The 24,888-nt window shown below is 51.4% G+C and overlaps 10 protein-coding genes across 10 annotated transcripts; 5 read left to right on the forward strand and 5 right to left on the reverse strand.

The window, feature by feature from the left end:
- Positions 1-179: 179 nt before the first annotated feature.
- On the forward strand, positions 180-1,177 carry ATEG_09186 (uncharacterized protein; the record flags this gene model as incomplete). Its single annotated transcript, XM_001217807.1, has 2 exons — positions 180-431; positions 485-1,177. The coding sequence occupies 2 exons, from the start codon at positions 180-182 to the stop codon at positions 1,175-1,177; spliced, it is 945 nt and encodes a 314-aa protein (XP_001217808.1).
- Positions 1,178-1,439: 262 nt separating this feature from the next.
- ATEG_09187 (uncharacterized protein) lies at positions 1,440-3,762 on the reverse strand (the record flags this gene model as incomplete). The annotated part of the gene is made up of 4 exons (XM_001217808.1): positions 1,440-2,650; positions 2,840-2,949; positions 3,071-3,564; positions 3,619-3,762. 4 exons carry the CDS (start codon positions 3,760-3,762, stop codon positions 1,440-1,442), a joined length of 1,959 nt encoding a protein of 652 aa, XP_001217809.1.
- A 656-nt stretch (positions 3,763-4,418) lies between these two features.
- Positions 4,419-6,823, reverse strand: ATEG_09188 (GMC family oxidoreductase; the record flags this gene model as incomplete). The annotated part of the gene is made up of 9 exons (XM_001217809.1): positions 4,419-4,550; positions 4,605-4,789; positions 4,839-4,964; positions 5,022-5,368; positions 5,424-6,039; positions 6,089-6,138; positions 6,183-6,436; positions 6,482-6,635; positions 6,681-6,823. 9 exons carry the CDS (start codon positions 6,821-6,823, stop codon positions 4,419-4,421), a joined length of 2,007 nt encoding a protein of 668 aa, XP_001217810.1.
- A 1,311-nt stretch (positions 6,824-8,134) lies between these two features.
- ATEG_09189 (uncharacterized protein) lies at positions 8,135-8,783 on the forward strand (the record flags this gene model as incomplete). The annotated part of the gene is made up of 2 exons (XM_001217810.1): positions 8,135-8,445; positions 8,549-8,783. The coding sequence occupies 2 exons, from the start codon at positions 8,135-8,137 to the stop codon at positions 8,781-8,783; spliced, it is 546 nt and encodes a 181-aa protein (XP_001217811.1).
- Positions 8,784-9,428: 645 nt separating this feature from the next.
- ATEG_09190 (potassium ion transporter) lies at positions 9,429-11,912 on the reverse strand (the record flags this gene model as incomplete). Its single annotated transcript, XM_001217811.1, has 1 exon — positions 9,429-11,912. The coding sequence occupies one exon, from the start codon at positions 11,910-11,912 to the stop codon at positions 9,429-9,431; it is 2,484 nt and encodes an 827-aa protein (XP_001217812.1).
- Positions 11,913-13,049: 1,137 nt separating this feature from the next.
- ATEG_09191 (uncharacterized protein) lies at positions 13,050-13,685 on the forward strand (the record flags this gene model as incomplete). The annotated part of the gene is made up of 2 exons (XM_001217812.1): positions 13,050-13,357; positions 13,523-13,685. 2 exons carry the CDS (start codon positions 13,050-13,052, stop codon positions 13,683-13,685), a joined length of 471 nt encoding a protein of 156 aa, XP_001217813.1.
- A 1,229-nt stretch (positions 13,686-14,914) lies between these two features.
- ATEG_09192 (CRAL-TRIO domain-containing protein) lies at positions 14,915-16,380 on the forward strand (the record flags this gene model as incomplete). Its single annotated transcript, XM_001217813.1, has 4 exons — positions 14,915-15,016; positions 15,070-15,636; positions 15,780-15,879; positions 15,941-16,380. The coding sequence occupies 4 exons, from the start codon at positions 14,915-14,917 to the stop codon at positions 16,378-16,380; spliced, it is 1,209 nt and encodes a 402-aa protein (XP_001217814.1).
- Positions 16,381-17,343: 963 nt separating this feature from the next.
- ATEG_09193 (uncharacterized protein) lies at positions 17,344-18,542 on the reverse strand (the record flags this gene model as incomplete). Its single annotated transcript, XM_001217814.1, has 3 exons — positions 17,344-17,380; positions 17,474-17,513; positions 17,843-18,542. 3 exons carry the CDS (start codon positions 18,540-18,542, stop codon positions 17,344-17,346), a joined length of 777 nt encoding a protein of 258 aa, XP_001217815.1.
- A 1,307-nt stretch (positions 18,543-19,849) lies between these two features.
- On the forward strand, positions 19,850-20,170 carry ATEG_09194 (uncharacterized protein; the record flags this gene model as incomplete). Its single annotated transcript, XM_001217815.1, has 1 exon — positions 19,850-20,170. One exon carries the CDS (start codon positions 19,850-19,852, stop codon positions 20,168-20,170), a length of 321 nt encoding a protein of 106 aa, XP_001217816.1.
- Positions 20,171-22,071: 1,901 nt separating this feature from the next.
- On the reverse strand, positions 22,072-24,779 carry ATEG_09195 (ankyrin repeat domain-containing protein; the record flags this gene model as incomplete). The annotated part of the gene is made up of 2 exons (XM_001217816.1): positions 22,072-24,563; positions 24,629-24,779. 2 exons carry the CDS (start codon positions 24,777-24,779, stop codon positions 22,072-22,074), a joined length of 2,643 nt encoding a protein of 880 aa, XP_001217817.1.
- Between the last annotated feature and the right edge of the window lie 109 nt (positions 24,780-24,888).

Genomic DNA, 24,888 nt, shown 5'->3' on the forward strand with positions numbered 1-24,888 from the left:
CTTTTCTCGCCTAAATCTGCCCGGATTCGGTGATGACCCGCAGACTCCCCCGGATTCTTCTGTGTCTCCACTTCGACACTTCCACCACTTCCTCCTACCCTCATCCTACTCTTCTCCTACTCTTCTCCCTCATCCTCCCTCATGGTCGCTCGGAACAATAGGATGGGTCGCTAGCGACCATGGCCAACGACAACGCCCTGGATGGCATCGTGGGCGCCTACCATGGCGACAACTTCCACGTCAAGGTCGTCTTCACCACCTTCCTCGGCATCGCCATGTACAACGCCATCGAGCTGATCGTGCTCATCTTCATGACCTTCAAGCGATATCGCGGCCTCTACTTCTGGAGTCTGCTGCTCTCCGCCGTCCTCGGCATCCTCCCGCAGTCCATCAGCTTCCTGCTCAAATACTACAATTTCGCCCCCGCTCTGGTTCTCCATCTCGCTCTCGAACCCTGGGCTGGTACTTCATGGTCACCGGCCAGGCCCTCGTCCTCCTGTCGCGCCTCAACCTGGTCATCCAGAACCCCCGCGTCCACCGCCGCGTGCTGGCCATGATCATCGTCGACGCCATACTGCTGCACATCCCCACCACCGTGCTCACCTACGGCTCCAACTTCGCCCCCTCCGGCCGCGCCCGCTGGGTCTCCGCCTACACCGTCATGGAGCGCATCCAGCTCACCGGCTTCTGTCTGCAGGAATTCGTCCTCTCCGGCCTGTACATCCTCGAGACCGTCAAGATCCTGCGCGTGTCGCCGCCCTCGTCCGCCGGCGGCCGCCACGCCCACATCAACCGCAAAATCATGTACCAACTGCTCGGTATCAACCTGCTCATCATCGCCCTCGACGTCATCCTTCTCGTTGTCGAGTACCTCAACTTTTTTGTCATCCAGACCACCCTCAAGTCGCTCGTCTACAGCATCAAGCTGAAGCTGGAGTTTGGCGTCTTGGGTCGGCTCGTCTTCCTCGTCCGCTCCCACCGTTTTGACTCTAGTCCGCGGAGGAATGGTGCAGCGAAACTGCCCGACTTCGTCGACCCTGCGTTCATGCTGAACGATTATACCCATGCGCCCCGTCCTGCCGGCCGCGTTGTCCATCCGTGGGAAGATACCGAGTGCAAGACGTTTGTCTCGCATATTGAGAGCACCGCCCCGCCGCTCCCGGCCCATCGCAGGTAGTTGTATGATTTACGTGTCTATGATTTTGTTGTGCGATATACCCCATGTGTTGACCATTCAATATGTATGTAACAATCTTTTCAAGGCTTACTAGCCCCTTAAGCCAATGCATTTTAACAGAGAACCGCCTATGAAGTAAACTTGTCCAAGCGATCATCTCGAAACCTGATACAGTATGCCTGCCAATTGAAAGACGTAGCATGCTAGACTAGAGAGCCTTCACCCATTCCCATTCATCAAATTGCCGTCATCGAACCCCAATTTAACCCGCCAGACTGCTCCTCTCGCGCCGTCCCATGAACGAAAAGTACCAAGTCGGCTCCCCATGACGGATGCGACAAAGAGAGTCATATCTGTCGCGGACTTCGTTGTGCCGCCAGTAGTCGTCATGGTACTCCTTCAACCCGGTCATGCTCTTACTAGTGTCCATACAATCGAGGCACAGCCCATCGAAGTACTTCCTCACAACATCAGCCGCCTTTTTCACCACCTGCCCCAAAGACTGATTACACAGCCGACACAGCCGCTTCTCTCCCAGACCCTCAGCGATCCGCTTCCGCATCCTCTCTTCATCGAACCGGCCGAGCCGCTCCAGCAGTGTATTGATACTCAGCTTCCACGCTGTCTCCTCCAGCGGCCAGATCCCGATCCGACGCAGCTCGTGCTCGTAGTGGTACACCGTCAACGCCTTGCAGGCACATGAGTCATAATCCACGATAAGCTTGATTTGCTCGAACAGGTCGCGGTGGAGGATGGCGCGGAGGCGTCCGCGGGCTACGTTGAGCTGCTGAATGACGCGGGAGGGGAGATGCATCTGGAGCACACGGGTGGGGTTTCTTTCCTCGATGTGGCCGTCCACATCGTAGACTAGTTGTTTGGTGATGGTCTGGAACCCGGCAGCGCAGTCGAACTTGAAACAGGGGTAGAGCAGGCGCTTCTCGAATTCGTTGTCGTCGAGGTCGTCGTACTCGCCGCGCTCGTCCTTTTTCTGCTGGAGATCGAACCACTGCCTGAACCAGGTGGAGAGCTCCTCCAAAGAGAAGCAGTACTTGTCCGCTGTCGCGACGAGATGCCAGGTTTCTTCTATGGTGACGGATTCGAGAGGCAGCCCGTCCAGAGACCCGTGGAAGGCGCGCAGCCAGATCTCCATGCTCCGGGGTCTGGTGTCTTCCAGGACGATCGGGGTAGAGTTCTCGCGCCACCGGCCTCGGAACATCGAGCTGAAGTATGAGCTGTTTTCGATGAGGATCTTGGAGTCGACATCAAATGTTTCGCTTTGCTTTAGGAGACGCTCTTTTTTGCTGCCGACGCCCCAGATCGTCTCGTACTCGTTTACGGTGATGGTTCGATTGCCATTTTCGGTGACGGGGATGGCGCCTGGCTTCTCTGGAGGAGTCTGTGTGCTCTGCATCTGGGTGGTGTTTGAGGGTGTGGTGAAGAGGCGAAAGAGAAACATCAGATCTGCCGAGACAGCTGTATGATGGAATCAGGCCGCAGACAGCTGGCGGGGAGAGGATAGGCAGAGTCCACTGAATGGAGAACCAAGTGGAGGAAGATAGGGGATGAGGAGGTTGGGTAGGTCTGTTGAGCGAAGTATCAGAATGGCGCTTCTCATGGACTTGACTTTGAGATAAGGAAGGACTCCTCAGTTCAATAACTGACCTGGAGACTTGTACGCCCACAGGCAGTAGGAGGGGGTAGGAGGTGAGATGAAGGAAATAGAGAAGACTGCGAGAAGAAGGGAGAAGGGAAACAGGAAAAAGCTGACTTCACTTCACTTCCATCTTCAACTGGTATCTTCTGTTACTCTTGTTTCACTTCACTCAACCACAATTAGACAGTTGAAAGATAGACCGACAGTCGCGAACGACAGATTCAGCAATGCGCAAATACTCCTCATCAGCATCCCAACCCCAAGTTTTCATCTCCCTCACAGCCTCTCCAAGTCTCTTCTTGAAATGTTCCTCGCTCTCCTTATCTTCCCAGTCACCATGCTTGGTATCTAGCGGCTCTTCACCCAGAATATGAAAGGATATAAAAGACAGTAGATCACCTTCCACTCGATCTCGGAATTTATCACGAACCGGGTGACTCAGGAGATGACAGATCAATGACTGCATATACACGCGAGGTTTGGGCGTCAAAATCCTCAACGTGTGATCAAAGGCAGCTGGGACTTCGACCGTGTCCTCGAGCGCAAGTCCGACAAACGACAACGGGTAGATGTATACTGGGCTCCCAAATAGCGGGTGAATCATGGCAGCTTGCTCCCATTTTTTGTATCTGTCGGTGAAGCGTATGTCTGAGGGGCCCCGTGGGAATCCACAGTCTGATAAAATCTGCGATGCGACGGACAGCAGTGCATCAGGGACTGCCCATTCGACAAGCTAGGACACGGAAGTTAGCAGTACTCAACGACCACAAGGAGTTTCGTTGCGTACTAGAAGGCCCACAGGGTCTCCATGGCGCCACTGTATCTGCTGGCCGTACTCGACGATAGGAATCTCCTTGTCCGCTAGGGCTTTGGCGGCTATGCGCACGAGGGGCGCATGAGGTTGTGTCTCTTCCAGGCCTGCTCGTCCCATTCTTGGATTCCTACGTCCAATGCAGCTTGGACGATGGGACCCTCTTGGAAAATATCGTGGTCTTCGGGAGGTGACGTGGAGATGAGAGCTGGAGTCAATAGTAATATACCAACCTGGTTACACAGAGGCCTGGCTTGATTTGAAAGCGCACGAGTTTTCAAGATATCAAATATTTCCACTGATACTTCCTGAGTTCAAAGTACGACTCAGATTTCCCATGTGAGCAATTACTATGACTCAATGCGTAAGTAGAGTTGGCGTACAGTTGGAAATATGATGTTAATATGAGCTTGATATGACCAGTTTAGACCAAGTAGTTAGGCCTAAAACGGACCACTACTTTGACAACCCATCCAGGTCAAAATGGCCCGCAATTATGTCCACCGCACTGAGCTCCTTCACCGCGTCTATAGTATCCGGCCGTGCCTTTAGCGACATCATGATCAGGCCCGTGGCGGTAGTGCTCACAGGCAGGTTGACCACGTTATTCTCGCGACGTGGAAAAGCAGCTTAGCGAGGTCGAAACTCGAACTATACGCGGCCCGAAGACCAAGGGAATGGAGATTGGGATGGTGTGGGCAGGAAGAAACCATTGAATTCGACTACTACCGAACTGAAAGCACTAAGCATCAAAGCGTAGATACATCAAATCAACTTTACAGTCGAGCAAGCCCAGTAAACTCTCCAGGAGCATGGTAAGTCGGCACTCTCATCTCCAACGCAGCCCCAGAATATCCCAGATCCTCCGCGACGAGCATGGCGCACTTTTCACCGATCAAGAGCGCAGTCTGCAGCCCATGTTAGCAGTCGAGGGATAAACGTTGATATATAGAGACACTCACGCTAAACGTATTGCAGCCCACATTGTCCGGGCAGATGGACAGATCGCACACCTTCAAGCCCTCGACTCCGTGCACGTTGAGACGTTCGTCGACAACGCCACCGTGTTTGGTCAGAGAGTTGCCCTCCCGAGGCGCCATGCTACAGGTGCCGAGGGAGTGCCAGGTGGTTTCGACATGGCGTTGGACTTTGGAGCGTGTCAGCCATGCAGATTTCTCAAGAGTGGCTCGTCTTACCCCATTTCTCGATGTGTTTGATATCTTCATTGCTATACTGCAGTTCGTTCCTGGTATCTTGTCTATGGGAGTTCAGGTGGGTCTCCAAGGAGGGATTTCCTTTCTCGAGAGGATGAGACCAGGATCCTGTTGCTGAAGTTAGTAGTCCGTCGAGAGCTATGGGAGTCAAGGGGTATTACATACCATGCTGGATACCGGCAGTGATATGGTTCGGCCCGGCATACGCCTTGGTTGTCTCCAGGTCAAGGTCAAACGCCCGGGCAGGTGAGTCGTACGCAAAATGGGGATGCATAGCCGTCACTTCGCCCGCGTAGGAGCTCATCCGTCTGGCCGTCTCGCGAGACTTGATGTACCCCCAGACCATAGCCGCCATGTCACGTTTGTCGTTCATGAATCCCGCATCGAAATCGGGGTTCTCGTACGGGTCTGCGGACTTGACATGGGTGAACCCGCGGGAGAAGGGGTATTCCAGAAAATGGAACATGGTAAAGAACTTGCCAGGAGGCATGAGCATGTGGTCTCCGAACCAACTAGTGTTGTCAGCATATCACCCTTCCCTCTTATCATTCTCGAAGGACATCTTACCCAGCAATGACAGAATAATGCATGACCGGCTTGTCAGGCTTATTCTTAAAGTAAGTCTCCCAGCCGTCCACAAACTCCGGAGTCGGCCATTTCTTCATCTCCTCCAATTCCTTCTCAGTCGGACGGATTTTCACGCCAGCGTCGATGCCATTCGTCGCCAGCGGACCCGTCCCCTTGAGATTCCACTCGTCAAACACCTTCTTCTGCACCTCAGGGTCTCCACGAACAAAGTCGTCAAAAGACTCCACGTCAGGCTTAGCCCTGAACACCGAAAAGGTGAGATAGTGGTCCTGGAAATTGCGGCCCACGCCCGGAAGATTCACGAGGGGCTTGATTCCCGCTGCGCGCAGCTTCTCAGGGTCACCAATGCCAGACCGTTGCAGGATGAGCGGCGAGCTCAGAGTCCCGGAGCTGATGATGATTTGCTTGCGAGCCCGGAAGATCTTCCGCGGGGGGTCATGGCCATCCAGCGGCTTGGAGGGGACTGTGGCGACGCCTACGGCGCGGCCGTTCTCAATGATGACCTTGTCCACTTTGGTGTTGCACTTGAGATGGAGGTTTGATTGTTTTGCTCTGGTGCTGTGGACGTAGGCGTGGGCGGCATCGCTGCGACGTCCTGCGTTCCTTAGCGGGAGTGTAGGTTAGGCAGAGAGGGATCGACGTACCAGTGTCCCGGTTGATCCACTTCAACCAGTGCTCGGCTCCGTGGCTGGAACTAAGATTTAGCAATGCATTGGCAGCAAAGAGAGGGGGGCGTACCCTGTCTTCAGGTCCTGTAGGTCATCCGTGATGGGAATGTCCTGGGACTCTGCAGCCCGGAGGAAGTCCTGCATAATCGGGTACGTATAGTTCCCGAAGGAGACCTTGATGGGGCCGTCGAAGCCGTGGAGCTCACGGTTATTGCACGCCCGCTGGTAGGTCTCATGCTTCCGCATCAGGGGTACAAGATCCTTGGTCTTCCAGCCTTCGGCCTGGAAGTCATCATAGTCGGAGGCTGACGCGCGAGTGTACATCTGCCCTCGTCAGCAGCTGTCGATGTACATGCGGTGTGACCATACCATGAAGTTGATGGAGCTTCCTCCGCCAAGGATATTGGCACATGGGACGATTGCACGACGTCCATCGAGGTGCTCAGACGGACGTGAGTAGTAGAATGAAGCTGTCTTGGAGTCCAGCTTCATGTTACGGGGGTAGATCCCCGGACGGTACACCCTATCACTATGAGCATCCACCCAGTACACGAGGAGAGATGTCTACCATGGGTTGTTGAGATTGTCTTCTCCAGCCTCGATCAACAGAACAGAAAGACTGGGATCGAGGTTGGCCAAGCGGCCTGCCGGGACACAGCCGGAGCTTCCACCACCGCAGATGATGATGTCGACTTCGTCTGGAATAGTCATTGTGAGATGATACTTCGACACTGTTGATTGTATGAGGGAAGGTCCTTTTGTCCATGCTGGACTTATCATCGAATTTATACCTATGGATTGAGTCTACCCCACAGGACTGTGAGGGGAGACAGTACATTGTTATGCAGAACGCGTATACCAAGAGTTAATTCGGGGTTGTTCCCCGCATAGGATGGGTGTTTTGCTCAATTTTATAAGGCCTAGAGCATGTCCAAGAGGGGACAACGTTTAGTATGAGCTGGGATCACAACTATATGCTATATGGAGTGCATATGCGGGGGTCAGCAGTCGATCGTGAGTCCCCCAGACAGTTCTCACAAGTTGTCGTGGTTTAATCTGGTTCAATACCTTATAGGCTTCAATATCTTGCTATACATGAACATCGGACCTACGGATAGGATCTTGGGATCAACAGAGCACTGGGTGGATGGAATCACAGAAGTACATGAGCCACGAGGTATACATCAGACCAGGCAATGAAGTATAAAGACGCTACATTCAGTAAGCAATTTCCCCGCAACCCCATACAAGACTATGCTGCTAAAGGAGTGTATAACACCTCATTATTATTGACAACCCCACACTTCCTACGAGCAATCAACTACGTTGGCATTCTCCGGCTGTCCGGGAAGCTATAAACAACAGATGTTATGTGGAGAGCTCCCCGCAGATCTCCAACCGCCAAATCCCGGACTTGGCCAGCACGTCCGTCCATTAAGAGCATAACGATAGTGAAGCTGGTTGCAGCTGGGGTACATAAAGACGGAAGAACAGCATGAATTTTCCACCAATGGGTCCAGTGGACTGGCACGTCCACACAAGTATAGGAGAAGCACCGGAGAAGTCAGACTGGTGGCGTCCCAAGTCCATGTCACTACCAACGCACGTTGCCCAGAATGTGGTAGGACAGGCTAGAATGACGGTAGAAGCAGCCTCTGATAGTGGTTCTGGTTCCATGAATGACAATGACTTTGTATGCATATGCAAACCGGTTACAAGCCAGGTCCTGAGGTCATAAAGTTTATTATACTTCGATAGTCCATACGCGATGGGATAGGAATACATATCAACAGTCCATTGCGTCGATTAAGCGATAAACATAGAGGTTAACGGACATCCCAGACCTGTCCACCAGCACAAGCACCAATTCAGCAGTCATCATGCCCGATTTAAGCCGATCTGAACAGGTTTTCGGCGACACCGAAGTCCCACCAGACGCTCCATATCGCCATCTCAAGGTATATACATACAAGCAGTAAACCCACATCCTCCCACCACAATCCCACCAACAATACCAGCAAAATGAGCCTCAAACATCAAATCTCCGTCCAGCCCCTCTCCCCAGGCCATTTCCACTCGACCACCAACCCAACCCGCCCGGGCACCCTGACCCCGAACGCCTTCGGCGGCAACCTCCTCGCCGTCGCCGTGACCGCCGCCTACCACACCGTCACCCGGTCCTACCACCTGTACTCGCTGTGCGGGCACTTCCTCCGCTCCGCGACGACCGACCGCAAGCTCTTCTGCCGCGTGCGCCCCCTCCGCGACGGGAAGAGCTTCCGCACGCGACACATCGAGCTAACGCAGCGCGGCGACGACGGCGCGCACCGGCTGTGCGTCGTCGCGCTGGCGGACTTCCACATCGCCGAGCCGCGCAGCATGGTCGCGTACTCGATCGCGCCGGAGGGGAGCGCCTCGCTGACGGGCGTGAAGCAGCGGTGTCGGCAGGACGAGCCGATCGCCGAGCATGTGGGCATGTACCGGGAGATCGAGGCGTTTATCGAGATCCAGCCGCTGGATATGGAGGGGTCAGCGGCTGAGAGAGGTGGCACACTTCGGGCTAGGGATCGACAGCCTGCGGTGCCGGGGAAGATCACCAAGGAGCGGTTCCGGGTGCGCGCGCCGCTGGACACGGAGGCCGAGCAGGTCGCTGCCGTGGCGTTCCATTTAGATACAGGGCTGGCGTATATTCCGGCGCTGCATAGTGGGTATCCGCTGCTGCAGGCGAGTGCGTGCGCCACACTGGACTTTTCGCTGCGGGTGTTTGCGTATGATATGCGGCTGAATGAGTGGCATACGACGGAGCAGAAGACGGTCGTTGCGGGGAACGCGCGTGCGTATAATGAGGGCCGCATGTGGGATGCGAATGGGCGGTTGCTGGCGAGTATGACGCAGCAGACGATCTTGCGGCCGGGGGAGGAGTTTGTTTCTCGTCTTTGATTCTTTTCCTTTGTGATAGGAAGGCTTGTATTGGGGAGTGTTGTATATGAATGAACTAGATCTAGATATTAGACAAAGTATGTTAGAAGTATCAGCACGACATCCTTCATTTTAAAGACAACACAGCCGGCTGTGCGAGGTGTATTGGATCATATACAGTACAGACATCAAGGCCTGCATCACTCTATCTAGCTAATTACAAAAGCAAACATCCTCAAACTCAAACAACACCCCCAAACACGTAACCAATCCCTAGTCAAAGAACAAATTGTAGACCAAAGGTTGATCAGTCCATAACAGCTGGTAGGACATCCACTCTCCACAGCCACTAGGAACAAATATAAAACAGTAGAAGAGAAACTTATTAATATGATAATTAGCGTGACTGCTGGGAGCGAAAGGTCGATTGACGTCGCATGATGGGCTCGCCCTGCGATGGCCCATCCTTGCGGTCCAACCCGGTGGAAGCTCCATCCTCCCGAGCCTGGCTATTGGCATAGTCAAAAGTCGACGTCTGTGCCAGGCTCGAGGCTCGTCGGCGCATGCGTCGCTCGGCGTCGACGATCTCCTTCTGGTTGAGGGCCTCGGAGGGTAACAAGATGGCACGGTCCAGGGCATACGGCAGACCACGATGTCTTCCACGGACCTGCATTGCTATAATCACCAGTTTGGAGATTACCTGAAACTGGCTGCAAAAGGAAGCATTCACTCCGGGATAGCCCAAGGACAACCCGACGGTACCGTATGCAGAAATGACCTCGAAGAGCACGGACCAGATCTGGAATGCATACTCGTCCTTCCGCTGCAGACGACCGCCCTCCACGATGCAAATGATGAAGAGTCCAAGAACGACGTACCACAAATCGAAACCCAGTTGTCGACGCAAATGGGCTCCGATATAATTGGGAGTGGTTTGGTTCTCGCTATCGTCATCATCGTCAGCCCCTGGGTAGATGCCCAGGCTCTTTTCTTCATACACATTGGTCCTGCGCAGGGAGATGGCGATCGGGAAGACGGAGATGTACATCATTATCATGTAGGAAACCTGGACCGCCGGATGCAGGTCTGCCAGAGACACAACAGAAAACCCGGCCGTCCGGGTACACGTCGCCTGGTAGAGACCGTCCAAGATGCGGATGCCCACCGGGAAGTCGGTGACGGTGGGATTATTCAGATCCAGAATGATGAAGAAAATCAGATCGATCCCGTTCAGGGCAACCAGGATTGCAAAGAGCCACCAGGTTGCGTTTCGGGGGAACAAAAGCGTGAAACAGCGGCGGGGATGGTCGAGAAGAAACTTCAATTCTTCCCATAGGGGGGTCTCCTTGCGAGTGAATTTGGACAAGGCCCAGATGATCAGGCGTAGCATGCAGGGGAACCCAGTATTGCCGATCACAATGAGGAAACCGTTGAGGAGTAGGGGAAAGATTGCATCCGCGAACCCCATCATAGAGTCCGGGGTAATGCTGAATCCGACATCGTTGAAGGAGGAAGCCGCGGTAAAAATGGCCCACCATGGGCGTCCTTGGCCAATTTCAGTGACAACCGAACCCCAGCGCGTGGTCAGGATCCACGGCACCAGACAGATGATGCCGAGAAGGTGGAAAAAGACATAGTACGAGATGAGAACGACGGCCAGCGTCTTCAGGGCGCGGTACTCGATGCCACCTAGTTCATCCCGTTGCTCCTCGGTCAAGTCGACAAAGTTGGAATTCCGGGCTACTGTGGCATTCCAGCTCAGATATGGCAGAGTCGTGCGCTCCCGTTCATGGGTCAAGGAGCGAAAGACGCCGGTGATGGTCGGACGGCGAGTGGCGATGCGAGTGAGCGGAGACGACGGGTCGCCGGGGTCCTTGGTCTCGCGCACGGTCGGGCGTGTATCCATGCGAGGGAAGGTCGAGTTCCGCGTCTTGGTGCGGATCATATCAGGCTCGTTGATGGTAATATGCGGACCGACCATCGGCCCCACATGGTCGCTCTCCTCTGCATCACGGGGACTCCGTGGCTCGTCCGACTGTCGGCTGCCCGTACGCGTGACTTCCGCATTCCCCTCATCCAGCACTTGCGGCACGCCACCGCGGTCGTACTCCCGGGGACTGGGAATCCGCAGAGCGCCCGTGTTGCGTCGTTGGTTTTCCAGGAAGGCAATGTGCTGTTCAGGGCTGAGTTGTGCCGGCACCCGTAAGCTACCAAAGCGCATTCGCAGGGACGTCCCAGGGCTCTCGTCCTGTTCCTCGTCCTGTTCGTCTCCCGACGTTCTCGCACTCTCCCCGGGGGCCCCAGAGGATGCCGATCCCGAGTCACTGGGGGGTGAGCGTTTGGGCGAGCCTGGTTCTTGAGCGGTGCCCTGGTTTCTCAGCGTATTCCGTAGCACCACGATCGAACGACCTCCGACCCCCATCTCCTCTCGGCCGTGCGACATGCTATCCTTGTCCTGACTGATGGTGCGCATGCGGGATCGGGACTGACGTAATGCGCGGGCATCGCGAGCGACGTGTTGGAAGCGTTTCTCGAACCAGTAGAGGCGTACGAAGACGAGGATGGTGTGGATGAAGATGGGGGTAGTCAGCATGGAAACCCAGTACAGGACGATTTGCTGATAGGTATGGAGCAGGTTGAAGTCGACGGTGTTGAGACCGCTCTGGGTGGCCGCGCCGGCGGAGAAGAAAAGGGCATCGATGTAGGCCAGCTCCGTCCCGGGGTAAATGATGATGGAGGAGAGAAAAGTCATGGAGATGATGTAGGTGTAGTGGAGAAGGATGAAATTGACATGGACGTTTTTGAGAAACGGAATGCGGGCTTTGACTTCGGTCAGCCGGTGGATGGAGGAGGAGGCCCCCCGCAGTATGGCGGAATACATGACGGTGAGCACCGAGAGCCGGTGTCTGACACCACGGTAGGACGAAGGCGACGACGCAGTCCTCGGAGGGAAGCAAAGGGAAGGGAGAGTGAAAATCTCGGAGCGCACGTTCGACAAGAGGATGAAGCGGCCGGACCGTGCCGATCAGTCGCCGAGTCAAGATTAGCAGTCAGCCGTCGACAAGCGGGATCTGGACAGGCGGAGAACGGGCATTGAGCAGGCGAACATGATGCGGACGGGGTCGAGAAGAGGGGTCAATGACGAGGAGAAAGGCAATGGTTCGAGGTTAATGGGAGTGTTGACAGGAGAAGAGGAAACAAGATTAATTAAAGATGGGGTGGTGGGCGCGACAAGTGGGTGCCGAGAAGGCCCCAGGCAGCAATCGCCCACAGTGTTTTACTTCATCAACTGATAAAAAATAAAAAAGGGGGGGAAGCGAGGTTTTGGTGTATCGTCGAGGCAGCAACAGGATAAGAAGAAGAGAAGAAAGGTTTGCAGCGGCGAAAGCGACGAAAAGAGAAGAAGAAAGCAAGCAGCGAAGGAATTAAACTATCGGGGGAATTTCCGTTTTCCATGTGCGGCTGCGTTCATCCATTCGTCAGCCCCACTTCCGCATCGAGCATTCAATTGATCCCAGGTACCCAGATACGTACATCGATCCCAGCTTAATTGGGTAAAGAAAATAATGACAATAATAATAGAGATAATGGATGGAATCGAAAAAAAATCCCCGATTTATCCGTCTGTATAAATAGACGTGGGGGCCAGATCACCCCTCACCACGTGGTGGCCTGCAAGGGGGATAGATATATTACGGCAACCCGCAGCCTTGCGGAAGTCTTATGTACATATCTTGAGGCTCTGGAAAGAAACAGTAATTGCCATTCATCAGGTACTGGTACATATCTGAATAAGGCTTTGTTTGTAGATGCGGACAACATGCTTGACCTCATTCTGCTCCCTACCAACTCCTTCCCCCACCGCCTTGGCGGCAAACAAAACATCTCCTTCACCAACCTACCTTCTCGGTACAACCTTGGGATGTGGCTATAAAGGCACTGTCCCCTCTCGATGATCCCTTAATAATTCTAGATTCCTTGTAGTGCTGCCTGCCCTTATTTCTCTACCATTTACATCATGCCCTACGCAGCGTCTCCAAAGCGCCGCGAACTACGAGCTGCGTTGCGCGCAGTCACAAACCATGTTGCCAGTCTGGACGCCCATGCATTTGATTCATCTGAAGGAGAGGCGCATCACATCAAAATCCTCCCCATGGACTTGGATGGAAAGGCCGCCCCCAGACCGACCTTTTTCACCCCGTATCCTGCTTCTTTGCTGCTAAATCCCGATGACGACTATGACCGGGATCGGTCAGGGTTCTTGGATTTTGACTCCCTCCCAGCAATCCATCGGAAGCCCATCGACTGTGGCCGGAACATGGAGGAGTATTTTTTCCCATTATGTATATGCCTGTGCATTGCTCCGACGAGATAGGGCTCTCGATGGCCTGTGGTCTCCTGTCAGGTAATACCCCTACCCATTCCCTTTTCAGATCCCCTCCAAACCTCCCTACTCGGTGGACTGGGCTTCTGATACGACAACTACCTTAGCCTTGGTGATGCACCCTTCGTTGCACTGGATCGGTATACCTTTCCTGAATACATAACCGCGAAGGCTTATCAAGTCAAGGACGGCCCATATCCGCATGCAAAAGCTATGATCTACAACAATCTGAACGGCGTGGATGGTCGAGTACTTCAGGAGAAGTCATGATCGCCCTACGCATGATCATCGCCCAAATGCGGCGGGCCCGCTTCCTGGACCATATGATTGCACCGGTAATAACCAACCCGGTCCCTATACATCAAGAAAAGCAAAGTTGACCTAGAATTTCACAGATCCTTCTCTTCTCGTTCATGGGACCGCAGCATGCTCGCTTGGTCGAAGCATATTTCGACGGCACATCTTTAGTGATGCGTCCAACGCGGCTTTTTGATTTGCGTAAAAAGAACGAGGCTACCCTCAAACAATTTGGTCAGTGGTTCTTTGGAGAGCCGACGGGTGACACCAAGAAACTCCCATAGTCATCTTTGATGGCTTCTTTACGATCATGATGTATGTTATGGCGGTTTTGATGAGATAGAGTGTCGGAGTTTCGGTTGGTTTGGACAGGTTTAATCCTCGGTTTTCGCGGTTTCTTTCTCTTTACAATATTTGATTTTTCGGGTATATCAGCGGTCTGAACGACGGAGTTGTGTATGACATTCGTATGCAGGGGGAAGCTATGCCGTCGTTAACAAGCTTCTACTGACACTTTAGTGCCGTACATAAACATGAACTTTCAAGACTCTACACCACGATGCCTGCTATGGTAACGAGCGCGAGCAGTTGGGCTCCCCTAAGGAAGTTAAGGAACGCATGACAGGGACCAGGCGTTATCACAAGCTTGCGCACAGGATATCAGGATAGCCAGGTAACCAGCATCCCGCAGGATGCAGCATCTCAATTCACATGGTTTCTGTCCTCCAGGCACCTTCATTGACTCATACCGTCAATCCCCCGCTCTGAACATAGCATCACCAGCTTGATCGTCAACATGTGTTCCTGGCCTTAGCGCCACCCGGCACCGGAGGTCTTCTTCCCGGGTAGAGAACGAACCATACACGACCACCAGCGCCGCCGATCAACGCAAATGGAATGACCAACGGAGTACAATCAGAGACGTGGCCTCAGCAGCTAGGCTACCGAAGATAAAATGTTGAGATGATGTTGAGATGTCGCCCCACACGATCAGGCTCGACTGCTCCAAGACCATTCGTGGTCTGCGGATCAGAGATCGTCGCTTCACGAACATCTTCACATGCAACGACATCACATGTAATGTGTGCTTATGAGAGTGTTAGTACAGGCAGGAGTCACCTATATAGAGACAGTCATGGCCAATTGCTCTGGTAGAAGCATCATCGACTTAATTTGAAATCTCCCTCATCCAGAATCGCATCATGACTGCCATCCAGATCGCCCCAGATCATCTGGGCAACTTGTCCCACGACCAAAACGAGAAGCTCAAGCAGATGTGGACTTACGTCCTGAACATGCTGGAAGTAAGTCTACCCTACTGAAAAGTCACCCATACAACAAGTCTAATACATCACAGCCCGTCCACCGACCCAACCTCAGCAAATCCCAAGACGACGGCTCCGCCTATACCCCCAAGCTAGCCCAGTCCCTTCAGCAAACCAACTTCAGCCGCTCAGACCTCAAGTCCCTTCGAGAAGCTCTAGACTCGGTGTCCTCAAAAGCCCTGTTCACAGGTCTCCTAAACGCGCTGAAGCAGGAATCCCCAGACCGCTTCCTTCTACGCTTCCTCCAAGCCCGCAAATGGGACACAGGCAAAGCCTTTGCCATGCTGGTGCATGCGCTCATGTGGCGCAACAAGCACATCAACGTGGACGACAACATGGTCGCAAACACCGAGCTACAGGCGCTCCAGCACTCCCGGGACCAGTCGGACCCCCAGAGGGCGAAGATCAGTCAGGCGTTCCTGGAGCAGCTGCGCATCGGCAAGTGCTTTATGCACGGGACTGATCGTGCGGGCCGTCCGGTCTTGGTCCTGCAGGGGCGACTGCACAAGTCGACGGAGAAGAGTGACGTTCTGAATCGGGTCATTCTGCATATGATTGAGACTGTGCGGCTTATTCTTGTGCCGCCGGTGGAGAATGTGGTATGTCTTCTATCCGGGCAGAGGGGCTATGGTACTAAGAGATTTAGACTGTTGTCTTTGACATGACGGGGTTTTCGGTGTCGAACATGGTATATTCTAATTGACTCACCTTACATGTGTGCTGGCATACTAACTATTGACAGGAATATGCGGCTGCAAAATTCCTCATCGAGTGCGCACAAACTGCCTATCCTGAAATCCTAGGCGCCATGCTCATCCACAACGCGCCGTGGGCTTTTGCAGGTACCTTTTCCCTGCCTACCTTTTCCCTGCCATCCTGCGAGAACTCTCTAACCACAGATAGGCATCTGGAAAACCATGAAAAGATGGATTGAGCCGGACCTAGCTGCGCGGATCCACTTCACCTACACCACCGCGGAGATAGAACAGTTCATTGCTCCAGAACGGCTAGTGAAATCCCTCAACGGGAAGGACGATTGGACGTTCCAGTTTTTTGAGCCGGTCGAAGGCGAGAATGACAAGATGGGAGATACTGCCACGCGTGATGAGCTGATGTCTGAAAGAATGGCGATTGGAAAGGAGCTCCTCGTTGCTACCTCTGAATGGGTTGCAGCAGGCGATGCGCAGACGACAGCGTCCTCGAGGGAAGAGCTTATGGATAAGTTGCGCGTCAACTATTGGAAGCTTGATCCTTATGTTCGCGGAAGGGGGAACTTGGATCGCACTGGTATTATTCAGCCTGGAGGGGTGATTGATTTCTATTCCGAGTTGGCATCCAAGTAAGGATGCAGAGTTGAGTTGGGGTATCTATGGTTATATTTGCTACGTTTTATTCATAATACTAATTATAATACTGGAACTTGAGCTGCAATTCTCCCTAAAAGTCCCATTATTTTATATAAGCCGTATGGCCTTGCAAGGTGCCTCCTTTAACAGTTTCTTCTGCAGTAGAGACACCTTCATCTGCTTCGTAGTGAAGAACCCGACTCTTCGGAACTTAGCCTGTCTGCCCCCCAACCCTCCTAGTCATAAGTCCTTGTATGTCATGTGAACTCACCCGGTTCCATAGTTTCTTGTCGAGCGTTGTAAGTGCAAGACAAGGCAGGCACCAGAGGTCAGTAGAAACCGTCAAATCATCCTCGTCTTGCGACACGTCAGGAAACAGAGCTGCTATTGGAGAGGAGTTTTGCCGGGTAAAGAGAGACCAGTCATCGCCGCCCTGGACCTTGTCTATCTTGCCCAGAGGACCGATTATGTCCAGGGAGCCTGCCACAGGCGCTCCTCTTTTGCGTACTTGTCCTAGCACTCTGTCCTCCAGGGTCACGTCGAATATGGAAATCAATCCTGTCGTAAACACTCGTCAGTGACGTCCTCCGCGAGCAGGTCGAGTACAACTATTCCGTTAACCGACACCCATGACCAGCTAGGTGCCGTGTAAATGGCGGGCTCCGCAGGGCTTGGCCACGACCTGACGCTCTGCGTGTGGTCAACATTTTATAGGTGACCTATCTTCATGGATGGACATTCCAGAAGTCGTCAGCCAGGTGCGTCTGCTGCGAACCAAAGTAGATCGGTGTCCAACGTCTCTTTCCAAAGGCCAGCTACATATTAGTACCCATTTGCTCTTTGAATTCGCGAATCGCAGCAAGCTTATCCCATGCAAATGTGAAATTACCTCTGGTGTATATTTCCACGATATCTTGATACAGCCACATTGCGATGGCTTCTGCCACACCAGCTTCGCTCCTACCACACCGTGGTGGCTAGTACCACACCGCTAAGCCTAAAATTAGGTAGTTAATTCTTGAAGTAACTTTCTAGGGCTTCTGCATTAATAAATATACTATCTTGACGCGTTAATTTCTATACAACTCACCACACGCCGTTACTATCATAAAAAGCCAGAGGGAAGTAGACTGTAAAACAACAAGAGAAGAATAGAAGATAGAAACATCTTAGAGTAAAATATAGAGAACCCTTATACATTTGACTTTTACCTCGCTTCTTTGTTAAATGTCCTGAAGCGAGACATAATCCCGGAACATTCTGACAAGAAACAACAGAGCACAATTTCCATGATAGCAAATAAATAACCCAGAAAAAAAACCTGCTTGTGACCCAACAGAGCTAAGAGTCTCACGGAAATGGGCATCAAGAAGCACTCTCTTGAATCCAATGATGTTACCCTATCAGTACCGCTCCATAATAAGTTCTGTCTTTAGCGAGTCGTCTGCGAGAAACCAACCTCCACTCTCCAAGTTAGCGGTTAAATTAGTCCGCTCATCCGAAGCTATATCGCGATCTTTTGTCTTAAAAGAAGCCTCGACGATGTAGTCGATCCCCGTACCATCGAGATTCCGGAGCGGCCAGATCTCGAGATATAGCGGAATCTTATTCCACAAACCAATAAAGCGCTTAACAAGGATCGGGCCGAAAATCCGCGACTCTGCTAAGGCTTTGGTACCCCAGTTATCGGAAATCGAATTATCAAACTTGGCCGGTGCTTCGTTTATTAACATATTGCGCGAGTCGTTCGTCTCCGGTAGATTAATTTCAGTATCCTCAGAACCCGCCACTGTTTTTTTGCGGCTAACTGAAAGTGTCTGCTTTAGATAACCCCATTCGACTTGCGCTTTGTACTTCGCGCTGCCATCGTTGAAGCCATCGTTCTCAGCCATAACAAGGGCGGCATCAACGTCGCCGCCCTTGATGGCATACCTTTTCTTATATGTGAGCTCGAGGTTCTCGTTTTCGACCTTGCGGATGCGAGCGCTCCAACCGGCGTTGTATATCTCTTTGGAGCTCTTGTCAAGAAACTGGACATTAATCTTTGTGGCGATGGGGTTCATATCGAAGGTCGATAGGACCGTGCCCGTTAGCTCATTTTCGGAGCTAAGTACTGCGGTTGGCTTGAGCAGGAACCTGACCTCGTAGTCAGGCACCATGTTTGCTTTTGCCTTTATTGGGGAGCCCGCTACAGCGGTCATAGCGAAGGGGCGATGTAAGACCCGATATAAGTTAGTTGACAGCCAGGGGATGGTGTTTGGGTGGATAGCCAGAGCGATATGGACGCTGTATCTGGACAAAGGCGGTATTTAATAACTTGCTTCATGGCAGCAATATAGGCATGTACGCAAAACAAAACTGCACTTTGCATCAATCAAGAACCAATGTTACGTATGCCTAGTGCCTAAGACCGCTGTTTCCAAACTGACTGTAACACACTTTTTCACGGAAGCAGCTCATTTCTATCTAGATGTTGAGAACTCCCTGATGCTATAGGTGCCCATATTGGTCGGAACTTCATACCGCCTGAAAGCATTTGGATAACCACTGGAGTGCAGTATCTGGTGGGGAAGCTAGCCCGCGGAAACAAGGTAAGCTTTAATCTAATTAACATCTAGACGTTCATGGAATCTATTACTTTGCATAGACTGCATCATCCCTATACCAATCAAGCCAATAATGGCAGTGATTGTAATAATTCCTGCAAACGGCACCAGATCCGTTCCGTCGGATGTAAACCATGACCCGTTCCAGTTTCTGGCCCGCCACAGCCGTAGCTTAGCCAGATATACCACGTCGATGGCAACTATGCGAAGACCTAGCCCTGGTGCATGTGATCCTGGGACTCCGATGGTGACAGAATGATGACCTCAAGGCCTTTGGAACTCCAAAGCGCATACATCCCTAGGCCTAGTGGTAGCCAGAAAATGATAGCAGTTCACTCATTCCCAAGAGACAGGCTAGCCGTAAGGAGGAAAATAACTAGCAGTTGAAGGCTTAGCTTTACTGTCTGTCTTAGCGAGCACCGGCACCCAAGCTTCATCTGCATACATAGCACCGAAGCATTGAGTGGTCTTTGGTTCATCAGGACTTATTTAGGGCGGTGGTCTGGATTCAACACTATCTATCATGACATAGCTAAAACCAAGCCCAGAAATCAATTCGTGATTACATTTAAATAGCGAATGACTAAATGACCTGTAGTGGGGTACAACGAAGGTTTGTACCAAGGATCTCTTTGCCCAACGACCCCAGTTGGTCGCAGTTCACTGAATTCATACCGGGGACATTGGCCAGAGCGGTCACGACGAATCTAGGCCAACGGTAACATGATCAAGAATTCGATAGCTAGCCGCATCTGTGTCATCCTATGCCTATAAAGTCCGCTCTCTCGCCGCGGCAAATTGTTGCTCTGAATACATACTAGTCTCTTAATAATCTCAATGCCCTGAAGAGAGAGCCCACAATGTCCTCTAATACCAAAACTTTCTACGCAGATTTATATGGAGAGCACGAAGGTCGACACCCTTCTATGGGGGACCTCAAGAATCGACTCGCAGTCGACGTCAAGAAAAAAATGGTAGACGTTATTGCTGATCGCCCTGGCACAGCCTATGTGGATTATCAAGGCGAAACGCGCAGGGTGGCAGATCATGGGAAGTTATATGATGATGCATCGGGTGAAGAATTGACATTCGGTCCTGACGGGTCTAATACCAATCCAGGGCACTGGAAAGGCTGGACTACTGCTCACCTTCGCACAACTTTCCATTTTGACGATATTTGATCTTGTTTCTCAGTGTTCCTTGGGAAGTTCAAAAGCTCTGTTCTGTTAATGCCCGAGAGGTAGATGGGAAACAGCGCTGAAAAGTGATTTTAGTTATAGGGATTCTGGATGTGGTTCATACACGCCATGTGTCTAACATATCTTGGTTGTTGGATCATTAAGCCAGTGGATTTTCAGCCTATCTATATCAGCCTATTGAGCAAAAATCTACGAGCACCTCAACGCCTGCCCTTCTAGTTCTAGTAGGTGAGCGGTGCCGCCTTGAGGACGCGCGACGGGGTGATTAGGGTGGGTAATGGGGGTGAGGGTCACCCGTAGTGCTCATACTCCCTTGCCGTTTTATCAGGTGGTCTCAATCTCTTGAGTTCGCCGTTGGACCTTCCACTCATTGTCAGACTTATAGGACTCTATAGATACCTCCAGGATAACAACTTCTGTTTCTTTCCGGAGCCCTGCCTTCATTTTTCACGCATTCGCTGGAATTAACCAAAAGGGGCGCTGACCCGATTGTAGATCACAACGCGAGAATGCCGCCCTTCTATGCTGCCTAGGATAAAACAAGTCCTCGCACTGTTACAGAAGTATGAGAGAGGGTGATGTCTTACCTGATCAGAAGTCAGACCAAGGTGAAACGCCGGAAGCTTCACAAAATGCTTCATAGGATCCGTGTCTAAAAAAGGTGATAATGCGATATTAAGCCTATAATTCTACCTATAACCTTTTCCCGTCTGTGCCTCCATCACCAATAATGTCTACTCTGGACTACATGAGTCCAGGAATCCCTTAATGCGTCATTTTTGGCTCTACCTGGCCTATCCAGTTATTTGAGTAGTACGAAGCCTCGAGGAAGAGAAGTTTCCTGAGTTTCCTTTGGCTAAGCCCATCAGAGCCACTTTCATAGCCACAGTAACGTCCCGGCTTTGTACCGATGCTGGCTCGCGGCTAGGGCTTTCCGGGTATTGATCGCCTCATGCCTGTGGGCGCTGGGGTCGCTTGTATGAAGTAGAGCTGGGTTCGTATGTTGCTATGTCCTCGAGGTGTGGGTTTTCCTTGGTGGAGAAGATTTCATGAATAGGTGAATGAGAGCCGTCATTACCATCTCCCTGATCGTCCCAGTCCGTACCTCATGGATGGACTGAGCAAGCTTGAAGATATTCTTCTCCGGTGCTCATCTGTGTGAGAGTATTTAAAACTTTTTGTGTCCATCCGAGTCGGATCTATTAGAATAATAAACAGACCTAGTAATCTGACCCTCGCGCTGACTTCTACGTTGGTTAAAAATTTTACTCTACAAGTAGATCATTGATAAGGTGCGGGTGTAGACATACTGTGGTTCTAAATATCGCCCTAGAAGACCTGGGTGATGGAATATTCTCTTGCAGCTCAGAAGGGCACACTTAAATAGATCTTCGGTATGGTGGTTCAGTTCATGTCTCCTGTAGCACAACCGTTAGTATAGTTTACAAAAATAGAAAAGTGTAGACCGAAGCATATCGATCGATTTGAGAGAATCCAACCGCTCCTTAGTTTAAAGATTCCCTAAGGTGTCGGCGGGGAAGTTCAATGTTGAAGGAAAGAGACGGCCGACGACGTCATAAGATGACTTAACTAAGTAAAAAAGAAATACTTGCTATAAGATTAATCCCGAACCATCTAGTCTTTGAAACTAAGGGGTTTTGTTGGAAATAAGGGGGTTATATATGTGCGAGCCTATTGTCTTCTCATTCTTGTAGGCCGAGTACACTGGAGGCTAGTTGTACTCAGTAGAATTCCATAGTAATATACGCCGACCTTGTCGGCGGTGTCCGTTTTCAGACCATATATAATCAGGATATTGCATCCAGTGAAACGCTATGATGTCTGATTTCCATTACGGCGATTTCTTCTAATATCAGTCTAGCTTATACTAGCAACTTATAACCACCAGACACAGCCTGCTCCATAACGTTGACGTCTGCACCGGCATCCAACAGCTGCTGCACCACCTTTGAAGTCCCGTCAAAGAAAGCCGCTTGGAGTGCAGTGCCATATCGACCTCCCACCATATTGACATCTGCACCTGCATCCAACAGCTGCTGCACAACCTCTGTAGACTCACTAAACGAAGCTGCCTGGAGTGCAGTGCCTAATTCACCTCCCACCATGTTGACATCCGCACCGGCATCTAGCAGCCGCTGCACCACCGACGTAGACCCTTGACGCGAAGCCGCTTGGAGTGCAGTGCCATATCGACCTCCCACCCTATTGACATCTGCACCTGCATCCAACAGCTGCTGCACAACCTCTGTAGACTCACTAATCGATGCTGCCTGGAGTGCAGTGCCAAATTCACCTCCCACCATATTGACATCTGCACCGGCATCGAGCAGCTGCTGGACAATCTCTGTATACCTTCCAAATGAAGCCGCCTGAAGTGCAGTGCCATACCTCCCTCCTACAGCATCGATGTTTGCACCGGCATCCAGCAAAATCTTCACCATCTCCTTCAACCCATACCCAGATGCTTGTTGTAACGCATTTCCAGAGACACCAGCTGCTTCATTCACATCCAATCCCTTATAGAGGAAGAATTTCACAACAGCTTTGTGACCACCACCCGCAGCATATATAAGTGGAGCAATTTGGCTCTTATTCTTGATTTGCATATCGGCTCCTCGGTGGACCAGCATTTTGACAATATCTGTACTTCCAGATTTTGCTGCATAATGCAGCGCAGTGTTGCCCTCACTATCCGTTTGATCAACCGATTCTCCTTGGGATAACAAATGACATACAATTTCTGTCAAGTTGCTCCCAGAAGCTTGATGTAACAGTGTCACAGAGGAGTCCGGGCAATGAACGGAGAATGGATAAAAAAATTTATAGCATGCAATCCACTTCGCCATCACCTGTTGCACTAGGTATATCTCTTCTTCAAGGTCTTTGGTGCGATATTTCCCTGCCATCGTTGCATGCGAGAAGATATGAGCCGTGACGTAGCCCAGAAGAGGAAAATTGCCTTGGATCCTCCGTTGTTTGATGAGATCCCGTCCTTTAATGATATCCCATGTTGCACGGTCAATGTCCTCCGTTAAAAGATAATGCAAACATGAGTAGTAAATATTGCTCTGACAGTGGTGTATCTGGTTGCTTTCCGACTCGATTGTGGAGGAAGACTCTTGGGCCAAGTGATCAAGACCAGCAAGAAGAATCAGTCCCTCAGGAAGAATGTAATCCTTAACGGATTGATGAACAACCTGTACCTTCTCTTCTACTACCTCGACCAGACCACCGGACCATGCCCTTATTTGTCGCTTCAGCTGGTCGTCATTGCTAACGAAGTTGGGAGTATTTTCGTATCGAACGTCGTGTGGTCTCGTGGTTATATGCATCGCAGAGATCGCATATCGCAATTCTGTCGCCGATAGTGGTCTTTCTGCAAGACATACCCATTGGAAGAGAAGATACGAGTGGCTGCGATAATCGACTTCAATAACGTTTCGCAGTATGTATTCGTAGATATCCCGAAGCTCGCCGGGGACTCTCCGCAAAAATCGTCGCACATTTTCAGGCGATTCACCATCTTGGATTTTTCTTTCAACAAGAGGTACAACAAGGCAAATCCACTGAAAAACCCCTTTCGCAGAGCGGAGCAGATAGGTTATCACAGAGTCCCAGGACTGATGATCAGCTGTCTCTGGGGCGAAAAGGCAGTCCAAACTGAGAAAATCACGTATATATGCCGTAATATCATCGTGGTTATATTCATCCACAGAAATCTCAGTTCCAGAAATACGGGCAATGACAGGATAATGCCGGCACGAGATGCATAGCTTCCCGAGCGCTGACACCCGTGCAATAGACTCATTGACTTGATGGAAATACCTTACAAGACGTTGGGCAGATTTTTGCCCTGCTTCATCTAGGGCATCCACAAAGACTGTCAGAGATTGTTTTCGAGCAGAAGTGACGATGAGTTCGTGAAGAATGCGCTCTAGCTCCGGTTGCTGCCACTCCCAGCTTTTCTTTGAACGACCAAACGCATCGCATTTATCCTGGTATATTTTGCGCACTGCGGGCCGGATGTCGGGATCTCGACGGTATAACTGATTAAGCAACGACCGCAGCATACCGAGAGGCGTGTGTTGCAACTCCGTCCCTCGCGCGCTGAAGAAGAACTCGAGCGTAATCCCTGGCTTAGCGGGACCTGGCTTTATAAATTGTCCATACAAGAAAGCCATAAGAGTCGATTTCCCAGCCCCTGGCTTCCCTTTGATCCACAGGAGACCGTTTGACCCGTTCATCCAGTCTTTGAATTCTTTCAATTCGAGGATCCAATTGCAGGTATTCATATAAGGCTTCTCCACATTGTCCTTTCTTTGGTGCATCTCTGGAAATGCAAGGGAGCTTAGAACTGTGAAAGGAATCAATAGCCGGAACATTAGGAAAACACTCTAATCTGATTGTTAAGAAACTGACCTTCTTCATCGATGCGTATATTTTCGGCTCGAGGCCCATCACTGAGGATGATGCTGTTGGCATTAATTGTCTGGTGGACGCCCTGGAAAGAAACCGCGTCCAAGTTATTGAAGGATGTCAATGGACTGCACATCTCTCTGTTGGCTGCCATAATCAGCGTGACACCCGGGCATGCCACGCTGATTGAATTTGGTTATAACTGGTGTTGAGACGCAAGTCTCGCTCTTCTCCAAATGTTGAAGGTTACGTGAAGGGCGGAG

Source organism: Aspergillus terreus, genomic scaffold (genome assembly GCF_000149615.1).
Source record: "Aspergillus terreus NIH2624 scaffold_14 genomic scaffold, whole genome shotgun sequence".
NCBI classification, from domain to species: Eukaryota; Fungi; Ascomycota; class Eurotiomycetes; order Eurotiales; family Aspergillaceae; genus Aspergillus; species Aspergillus terreus.